This window comes from Gasterosteus aculeatus, chromosome 17, assembly GCF_964276395.1.
Source record: "Gasterosteus aculeatus chromosome 17, fGasAcu3.hap1.1, whole genome shotgun sequence".
Lineage (NCBI taxonomy): Eukaryota > Metazoa > Chordata > Actinopteri > Perciformes > Gasterosteidae > Gasterosteus > Gasterosteus aculeatus.
Genome location: NC_135705.1, coordinates 12,657,318 through 12,668,116, shown reverse-complemented (window position 1 = coordinate 12,668,116; position 10,799 = coordinate 12,657,318). Strand labels below are relative to the sequence as shown.

Here is a 10,799-nt window from a genome sequence, read left to right as displayed (position 1 = left end):
GAATATACAGTTGCAGCTGTTTAAATCTGACTGTTGTGTATTCTTCTTTTTTACTAAATATTCATATGTTATGAATATATTATTTTATGTGATGTTGGGCATAAATATGTGAAAATATCTTACTTATTACAGCATTAAATCCTGGTGTCTTTTAGCACATTAATAAACACATTAATAAATAACACAATATATGTGACAAGGCATGTCTGATATTGTATTTCGTGTAATCTTTTAAACAAAATGCCATAGCTGCTTGTAAAGGGTGTTTTAGTCAGATAATATATAGAAGGAGTCATCAAGAGGGTCTTTTTCTCAGAAATATATGTCATCTACCGGCATGTGAGCTGCCCTGAATTCTATCACAGTCACAGTTTTAATGTCACATCGAATAGCAGGTGCTAAAGTGTCCATGCCTCGTTATCAAAAGGAGTTTAATAGATCAAAGTATTGTTACGACCCCCAGGTGGTCTAGGGGTGAGGGGACCATAAACATATGGGCAGAACCTGGTAGGTTGTTAAAGGTACTGTTTATTGGGAACCAGAGGTAGACAGGCAGGTAACAACAAACAAAAGGATGAGGGTGCTGTGAAAAAGACAAACCTAGTCAAATAAAAGAGATCCCCAAAAGGAGGACTATGCCCGAATATACATTTAAACAAACGGTAGGGTCTTACCAAAAAACACAAAGAGCACAGCACCCACTACACCTATGAAACTAACAGGCACAAAAACTATGTGTGGTGAATCAGTATCGACTCTTGCCCTAACTCCCCCCTTTTGCCAGCCCCGTGCTGGTAAAAACACACGAGAACCAAAACGCAGTACTTCACTCAGTTGCACACAAATACACACACGGGAGGCACACAAGCCAACTGGCCATGACGAGCTGCCGCAGCCACTGGTGGGCTCTCCTTAAGAGCTGGAGGTAAGGCGGAGGTGGTGACGTGCCATTGGGTGCGCTGGGACAGGGTGGACCAATGGGTGGAGCTGGAGTGAGCCTGACAGAGCTCCACCGAAACCAGGAAGTAGGCGGGGCTTCAGTCCACAGGGCCTACTTGGCACAGGCAAGACAAGCCAGAGAAATACAGACCACGGTTACAGCCGTGACAGTATGCATTTGGAAAAACGCATCAGTAACGCATCAAATATCTCCCTGTGGCTGTGATCGGGGAGAACCTTCAACGACTGACTAAAGATCTGTGAAATATCTCTACTTTCCAGCCTTGTTAATTCATGTGGTCACCACGGCTACCCGATCTTCCAGCGCTACTGGCCCTTTGTCCAGCCTACTGGAAAAAACAATGAAATGCCAACTCCAGGTTTGGATAAAAACTTGTAGGGTCATGAAGACACTCTCTCTTGCGGCCCTACTTCTTTGCCAGTTGAAAAGGATGTTGACCCTTAAAAAATACATAGGAATACAGTTTAATCAGTTTAGAAAAACAAGTTAAAAAAATCAGGGACGTTATTAGTCATGTAAATTCTGTGTTTTCATTTTAACCCAGATCACTGTAACTTCAAAAACCCAACCAAAAACATTTGTTGTCTAAATCTAACAAAGTTGAAATCTATGACAGAAGAGTTTTACTTTGAAAAACCATACTGAGGGGAGACTGACACGTTTTACGAGCCTGATAGAACGCTTCAGTAGATTCATTGATCGTGTCTGCACTATAATGGTTTCTGTGATTTTTGGAGTCAGGAGGGATTGTGTTATATTTGAACCCAGCCACTCCGACCATCTGATACAAAAGTGGATGGGTTGGAATTAGGGCCTCATGTAATAACACTTTTGTCCTCACTCCAGGCGTATTTGTTTTGCAATGCGCGCGGAAAAGCATGGTGAGGTATATACAAACATGCCGCACTGAGGTAAAAGTTCACGCAGACTGCCTGTTGCGGGAACGGGAAATGGTAAATTGTGCTTTTCTGTGTCATGCATATGCATTCACGGGAGGGTCAAGGGAAAGTGTGAATTTCCCATAAAGAGATGGGAGGGGATGCATAAAGTGCGACTCAGTATGTGATCTCTTCTACAAGGCCACCAGACATCCAGGCGACCTGAAATCGGACTAAGTATCTCTTTCTTTAAACCAAGCTAGTCTGCTAAATTTGCTGTTGATTCTAGTGTCTTAAGTTAATTTGATTGCTGATTTGCTTTAGTTTTTGTCGTCTCACGACCAGTTCTCTTTGTTTGAAGTTATCTTGGTTGCTAGTTTGCTCAAGCTCTTTCAGTCTTTTAGTGCCAGTTTGTGTTCTAGATTCTACTATTAAGTTAACTGCCAGTGTGCCCTCCTAACTCTGCTAGGTTTTGACCTGATCTAAGTCTGTTTTGCCTTGTTTTCTGAAGCAAATAAGACTTGTATCCTTAAACTCTCATTTTGTCAAAACACCACATGGTGTTTGTTCACTGATTAGGGTGTCAAGCTATTGGTGCTTTGCATTTTGAGGAGTTTCTGTCGAGGCCAATCGACCTTTTGTCTCCTAAACGACGGGGGAGCGGCCAGCGCAGCCGCAGCCGACTTCCACTAACGAGGGAGTATTTAACTAGAAATCGTGGGAAGCGTTAGCTTATCCTCGCAGCGCGTAGACGAGCAGAACAAAGACAAGGGAGTCTTTCGTGGCAGTCGTTCGTGGCGGCTGAATGCGGCGCCTTCTTCTGCTATTTTTAATAATGTGTTTGACCCCTTTACCCGTGCCTGTTCGAATCTCTTCCCGCAGATACTACAGGCCTCGGGCTAGATCTGCTCTCTATCGTAACCTCTCCTCTCTCACCTATCCCACCCGCTCCACACATGTCCAGCACCTCGTCACAGGAGGTCTCTGGAACTGCCAGTCAGCGACTCGCAAGGCTGACTTCATCTCCGGCTTCGCTATCCAGCAGTCACTCGACTTCCTCGCTCTCACCGAGACCTGGATCACACCTGAGAACACATCCACCCCAGCCGCTCTCTCCTCCGCCTTCTCCTTCAGCCACACTCCCAGGCCCACTGGTAGGGGTGGTGGCACAGGTCTACTCATTTCACCCAAATGGAGCTTTTCTCTCTACCCTCTACCACCATCCACCCCATTGTCCTTTGAATTCCATGCTGTAACAATCACTCACCCGGTACAATTAACCATCATTGTCCTCTACCGTCCGCCAGGCTCCTTAGGTCATTTCTTGGAAGAACTGGACATTCTCCTGTCTAATTTCCCCGAAAATGGACCTCCGCTCATCCTCCTGGGCGACTTCAACATCCAGACAGAGAAGTCATCTGACCTCTTACACCTACTTTCTTCCTTCGCTCTGTCACTCAGTCCCTCCCCTCCTACTCACAAAGCCGGCAATTACCTTGACTACATCTTTACTAGAAACTGCTCTACCACTAACCTCTCTGTAACTCCACTTCATGTGTCTGACCACTTCTTCATCTCTTACTCCCTTCCACTCTCTATAACTAACAAACCTCCCTCATTGACTAACTCTATACCGACTCGTCGCAATATTCGCTCCCTCTCTCCCTCCTCGCTGGCATCCTCTGTTCTATCAGCTCTCCCTTCAACTGACTCCTTCTCACTCTTGCATCCGAACGCTGCTGCAGAGACTCTCCTCTCAACTCTTTCCTCCTCTCTAGACTCTCTCTGCCCTCTTACGACACGACGGACTGGCAAATCCCCTCCGGCTCCGTGGCTGTCTCAACCGGTCCGTGCCATGAGAGCCACCATGCGAGCGTCGGAAAGGAGATGGCGTAAATATAAACGACCTGACGACCTGCTTGAATTTCAATCTCTCCTCTCCTCGTTTTCTGCTTCTATCTCTGCTGCCAAAAGCTCTTTCTACCAATCCAAAATCGAATCCTCATTCTCTAACCCCAAAAAACTCTTCTCGATCTTCTCCAATCTCCTCGAACCCCCTACCCTTCCTCCACCCTTCTTCCGGGAGACTTTGTCAACTACTTCACCAAGAAAATAGCTGACATACGCTCCTCCTTCTCAAACCCACCTCCTACTTCTCGCGTCCCACCGACCTCACCTCTTTCGCCCTCATTTTCCTCTTTCAACGCCCTCTCTCCTAACCAAATTCTTACCCTAGTAACCTCTGCCCGTCCGACCACCTGCCCTCTTGACCCCATTCCATCAGATCTTCTACACCTGACCTTCTTCCGTTCCTCACCTTTCTCATCAACAATGCTCTGTCATCTGGCTGTTTTCCCAATTCTCTGGAGGAGGCAAGAGTCAACCCTCTCCTGAAGAAACCCACCCTCAACCCTTCTGAAGAAAACAACTACAGACCGGTCTCTCTTCTTCCCTTTTTGTCCAAAACCCTTGAACGTGCTATCTTTAATCAACTCTCCTCTTATCTCCACTGTAACAACCTCCTTGACCCCCACCAGTCAGGTTTCAAGGCAGGCCACTCCACAGAGACTGCTCTCCTTGCTGTCTCTGAGCAACTCCACACTGCTAGAGCCGCCTCTCTCTCCTCTGTCCTCATCCTTCTGGACCTCTCTGCTGCATTTGACACGGTCAACCACCAGATCCTTATTTCCTCCCTTCAGGAACTTGGTGTCACAGGCTCTGCTCTCTCCCTTCTCTCGTCCTACCTCGATGGCCGCACCTACCGGGTAACCTGGCGAGGATCTGTGTCGGAACCTTGTCCTCTTACTACTGGAGTTCCTCAGGGTTCCGTGCTGGGTCCCCTCCTGTTTTCGCTTTACACCAACTCTCTTGGCGCTGTCATTCGCTCGCATGGCTTCTCTTACCACAGCTATGCCGATGACACCCAACTAATTCTCTCCTTCCCTCACTCGGACACCCAGGTGGCGGCTCGGATCTCTGCCTGTCTAACTGACATCTCTCAGTGGATGTCCGCCCACCATCTGAAAATCAACCCCGACAAGACTGAACTACTTCTCTTTCCCGGAAAAGATTCGCTTACCCAGGACCTGACAGTCAACTTTGGGAACTCCGTACTAACGCCCACTTTGACCACTAAGAACCTCGGCGTCACACTCGACAGCCAACTCTCCCTGACTCCCAACATCGCCGCGACAACGCGATCCTGTAGATACACGCTCTACAACATCAGGAGAATACGTCCCCTTCTCACTCAGAAGGCAGCGCAGGTACTGATTCAGGCTCTTGTCATCTCACGCCTGGACTACTGCAACTCCCTCCTGGCTGGTCTCCCTGCCACCGCCATTCGACCTCTGCAGCTCATTCAGAATGCAGCAGCTCGACTGGTTTTCAACCTTCCGAAATTCTCCCACACTACTCCACTCCTCCGCTTTCTTCACTGGCTACCGGTGGCCGCCCGCATCCAGTTCAAAACATTGGTGCTCACGTACCATGCTGTGAATGGATCGGGTCCAGCTTACATCCAGGACATGGTCAAACCCTACATCCCAACCCGTACTCTCCGCTCTGCATCTGCAAAACTACTCGTCCCTCCCTCACTGAGAGCAAAACTCGACTAGGTCTCGACTAGGTCTCGACTCTTCGCTGTCCTTGCGCCGAAATGGTGGAACGAGCTCTCTGAAGACATCAGGACCGCAGAGAGCCTTCAAATCTTCCGCCGCAAACTAAAGACACACCTCTTCAGACTCTACCTCGACTAAAGACTAACAAACTGTAGCACTTAAATTGTACTTGTAACGTCACTCATCTATAGCAAATTGTAAATTGGCTTATTTGAGGAAATTGCACTTTCTTGTTTCTTGTTCTCCTGAGTTTGTACCCTATGGTTGAATGCACTTATTGTACGTCGCTTTGGATAAAAGCGTCAGCTAAATGACATGTAATGTAATGTGATCCGTATCAGTATGTACAGAAACCGCCTGTGAAAGCGTGCCACCATTATGCAGGTGTAAACCAGAATGCAGGGTTCCTCGCATATGACAGGATAAATGGCAGCAGTAATCCGAGCCAGGCGGCGACATAGGCCAAGGAGACAAGCTGAAAGGACTTTTGCCACAAGGATCACACTTTTTCAAGTGAGTGAACACGAATGTTCGGATGCGCGTAATGATTTTCATTTTCCACATTTTTTTCTTTAAAAAAAATCCCATTGACGGCATGGTAGTACATAGAAAAGTGCTTTAACTTTTTCCCCAACCTATTCTTGAAATTGGAAGTTATACATTTATTTTATTTACACGTCTTTCAAAGTATTTAGCAAAGTTCAAGCCATGTGTGAAAAATTACAGTTGTGTAAATTATACATAAAATACATTATAGAAAAAAAATGTTCTGAGGGTCAGTCGTTTAATTGTGTATAATCAGGTTTGCATTATAATTTGTTGTGACCTTCAAATGCAGTTATTGTGTCATTCACAGCTGTCAGATCCTAGAGGAACATCGTTACCAGATTACACCATTACCAGACATAAAAATCTATCATTAACGAGATAGCCCTAAATGAGATCATTTTAGTCTGCATGTTCATCATGACATATGACCAAAAGTTCAAAGGGCAGACTTTTAATAGCTTTCTATGGGAACATGTAGTTGAATTGAAACGTGTGTATATGCAGTTTTTCCATGTTAGTTTTTCAACACATCTTTCCAGCCCCACAACTCAGTGCAGCATAGTCTATTAAAACACACCAGATAATACAATAAGTTAATAAGCATTATCCACTTCACATTTTGCACAAATATCATGCATATTTTACTTATCAAATCCAATATTAAAATACAGAGATATAAAAATCCAAAACATAAACACTGTCATACGTAGTAAAATAAAACATCTGTACAAAATGCTGCCATATATTTTATAGGATTTCATTTTTATCCCGCACGAATAAAATAATTGGGAAAATATAAAAAAATAAATATCCTATTTACAAGTTATCGTCACTGCAAAGAGAAAGCAAAGGCAACATTTTGCATGTTAGTTCCTGATGATGTTAGCATTCGGTATTTGCGATGCTACAGTGAAGAACATTAAAACATTGTGTCAAGATCTTCAACTTACTTTATTCCAACATCCTGGTACAGGTAAGCCATCATCTCCCCGAGAAAAACAATAAGAGACGTGAAAACAATGTACTAATTTTATGGTTACAGTGATGTTGCCCTAGTCACAATTAGAAGTTATACTATTTTCCCCAGTTATATGCTGGTAGCTTCATCTTTTTTGTTGTCTATACTTACTTTTGGTTTTTCAAGTTTAATTTACAGTAATTTTAAAACCGGCATTTTCTGACAATAAACAAAGGGAATACAGTATCTCCAAAGACAGGGAACCGGAAAGAATTAATTTTCTTACATGCTCTTGTTTTTGTTGTGAAAAAAACTTCAAGAAATGTTTTTGGTGATAGTTTTTGCTGACCAAATCAACAATGTGTAGCATGGTCTCTTAATGGAACAAAGTAGCAAAATTGTTAAGTAATCTAACTATGCAAGAGTATTTGTCTATCTATAGTATGTAATCAGTTGTTAATAATAATTCCAGATCCAGAGGATCTCCCAACTTCTCAACGATGTAAAGGACAACATTTTAAGAATTCATCATTTTGAGTATAGATGCCAAAACCAAATGAGATCATAACCAAACAAATGAGAAGGGCTTCTTCATGACACAACAGTGCTGCTTCTAATAACACAGCAAGAGGATTGTACGGTTGTTCAAATGCTGCCTGAAGCTTAACACTTTCTAAAGAAATGAATGGTGTCTTTAAAATACATTTCCAGTTAGTAACAGGCTGCCGGTTGTATGCAATAGAATACAATTATTTTGAAACATGATTTCATTTATTTTGGTAATAATCCAGAGGAGCTTGCTTGCATTTACAAAGAAATGGGAATGACATAACCTTACCTGTGAAGATACAATTCAGAAATTGAAGAGACCTATTTGTGTGATCCCTTTCTTCATTACCATATGTATAAAGCATGTTGAAGATTAACTTTTTTTCAATTAGTCTGCCTTTGCAAAGCTATGTATTGCTACATTAGTTGTTGCTTTTCTTTGGAGATGTCCTGAGGATTGACATTGTGATTAACAAGATCTTATATCCAAAAAGTCCTACGATGTGACAACAGTTGGAAATAATATTTAGTCAGCTGTAGTTGCGACAAACTTCAACTTTACACGTCCCAACCCTTAGCAGTGGCAGTAACTTCTGAATTCCTTGCATTTAGTAACACCTTCTGAAAAGTGTCCAAAAGAAATGCAAGAATCAAAAATGTAGGTTGTTGGAACAAAAGAAGGAACATTGGCAATGAGTATACTTGTTTGTCCAAAAATGTACAAAGGAAATGTTCTTACATACTCTCACTTGCTTTGAAAAAGATCAATCTAGTTCCGTATTGCTTTTCACCCCCTGTGGTATTCTGATGCCCCGAAGAAGTAGGAAATGTGAGCTCAATGCAAGAGATGGTGTAGGAAACAAGGTATTATGTAGAAAGACATATTTTAACAACAATGTTAATGATTAAGATTATATCTGGTTGTGTTTTTTAATATTAGTCATATATGATTAGTCATCATATATCGATCTATATGCTTCCTTTGGGCGATCTTATCAGGAAACACCGCATAAACTTCCATTGTTATGCAGACGATACTCAACTGTATCTGTCGATCAAGCCAGAAGAGACGGACCAGCTAGTTAGACTTCAAGAATGAAAAAACGGAAGTTATCCTGATAGGCCAGCTGTCACGTGATACAGTTTTTATGGATGGAATTGCTCTGGTACCCAGCAGCACCCTCAGGAATCTGGGAGTTCTCTTCGACCAGGATATGACCTTCAACTCGCATATAAAGACTTTAAGGACTGCCTATTTTCATTTACGTAACATATCAAAAATCCGGAACTTCCTGTCTCAAAGTGATGCAGAAAAATTAGTTCATGCGTTTGTCACTTCCAGACTGGACTACTGTAATTCTTTGTTATCGGGCTGCTCTTGTAAATGTCTTAAGCCTCTCCAGTTGATTCAGAATGCTGCAGCACGTGTATTAACAACAACTAAGAAAAGGGATCATATCACTCCTGTATTAACTTCTCTGCACTGGCTCCCTGTTAAATCAAGAATAGATTTTAAGGTACTTCTCCTCACCTACAAGGCACTTGCTGGTGAGGCACCGTCGTATCTTAAAGAGCTTGTAACACCTTATTGCCCTACAAGGCAGCTGCGCTCGATAGATGCTGGGTTACTTGTGGTTCCTATGGTTTTAAAAAGTAGGCTGGGGGCCAGAGCCTTCAGTTATCAAGCTCCTCTTTTGTGGAACCAGGTTCCACTTTCAGTCCGGGGGGCAGATTCGGTCAGCTCTTTTAAAGTAAAACTTAATACTTTCCTCTTTGATTCTGCCTATAGTTAGGGCTGGCTCAGGTTAGCCTGGATCAGCCCTTAGTTAAGCTGCTATAGGCCTAGACTGCCGGGGGACTTCTTAGGACACACCGAGCTCCTCTCTCACGCTCTCGTTCTACCATAATTCACGTTTTATTAATGCACATGACTAATTCAGCTTCTTTCCAGGAGGTTTTTTTGTGCTTTCTCCCCTAGCAGGTCTCCGTAGATCGTAGTTCCTTCTGGACCCTGGTCCTGACACCTGCCGTGGCCCTGCTGACGCCTGCTGCTGCCATCATCATCATCATTATTATTTTAGATATTAATCATATTACTGTACTCGTAAACCAACATTACCCTCTCCTAAAGTCTCTGTGCTCTCCCTCCCCACAGGCTTCTGTATATGGTGGTTCTATCTGATGGTGGTTGCCGCTGCAGTGGTCCTGCTGTGCGCCTGGCTTACTACTCACAATTACTTGAATCATTTCTGTCATAGGAATTGCATGTATTATACATTATTCATTCTGTACACATGGCATCCATTGAAGTCTGTCCATCCCGGGAGTGGGATCCCTCCTCTGACGTTCTCCCTTAGGTTTCTTCCCTTTTTTCCCTCTTGGAAGGGTTTTTTCATTTTTTGGGGAGTTTTTCCTGTGCCGATGGTGGGTCTCGGGACAGAGGATGTTGTATGTGTACAGACTGTAAAGCCCTCTGAGGCAAATTTGTAATTTGCGATTTTGGGCTATACAAAATAAAATGAATTAAATTGAATTGAATATCCACATGTGATGTTAACAAAGAAATCTTGACTAGTAGTGATGGAGAGGATGAATTCAAAGGTATTTGTATCAGAATAAAAAGCGTGTTCACTTTAGTTCTAATGGAGGTCAGTTGGAAAAGTTGGGGTTATTATAAGGTCAGTCAACTACATACAAATAGATTTAAATCTCCATGCAAACATGCATGTTGTTTTGTAAATTTAAAGTGCAAGATCTGAGTGGACAGATCCACGGGTTTGGTTAGGGATAGCTAGAGGCATGCTGCGTTTAGTGAAGGGTAAAAAGAGCACCATACCACAGGACAAGGGGCATCAAGCCCGTCCAGGCCTGGCAAGCCCGGTTCTTGCCGGGGCTCCTGGGTAGCAGAGGACGAACGGACCCCTTCCGCTACTTGACGTCAAGAACATCTCCACTTTTGTCCTCCGGGTGATGGGATACAGGTAACCTGGGACGGGCAGGAACTGGCCTCACTGAGATGATTTTGAAAGGTTTATAAAGCCTTCGGATGTACAATGCGACAACAAGTTATTTATATAAATTAATATGATATAGGGCAGCGATTCCCAAAGTGTGGGCCGCGAAGGTACTGCAGGTGGGCCGCGAGAGGTCATTTACAATAAATATATAAAAAGTTTTTAATTTTCAATTTTGAAAAGTTTGAAATTAATATAAAAATATGTATGATGCGGCACATTAGTTATGTGAAACATTAATTGATGAAGCACAAACAATTTAAACGAACA

General features: G+C 43.3%; 1 protein-coding gene and 1 pseudogene across 2 annotated transcripts; both read left to right on the top strand.

The window, feature by feature from the left end:
• The first annotated feature begins 1,101 nt into the window (after positions 1-1,101).
• Positions 1,102-10,048, top strand: LOC144388952 (uncharacterized; annotated as a pseudogene). The gene has a single exon (XR_013453213.1). The product of XR_013453213.1 is annotated as an uncharacterized LOC144388952 (transcript).
• Positions 8,664-10,048, top strand: LOC144388953 (uncharacterized). The gene has a single exon (XM_078092242.1). It carries the CDS (start codon positions 8,664-8,666, stop codon positions 9,306-9,308), a length of 645 nt encoding a protein of 214 aa, XP_077948368.1. The 3' UTR covers positions 9,309-10,048.
• Positions 10,049-10,799: the final 751 nt, after the last annotated feature.

Bases quoted from the DNA above. Each gene is read 5' to 3' on its own strand.
- LOC144388953 (XM_078092242.1), top strand. From the start codon at position 8,664: ATGGATGGAATTGCTCTGGTACCCAGCAGCACCCTCAGGAATCTGGGA.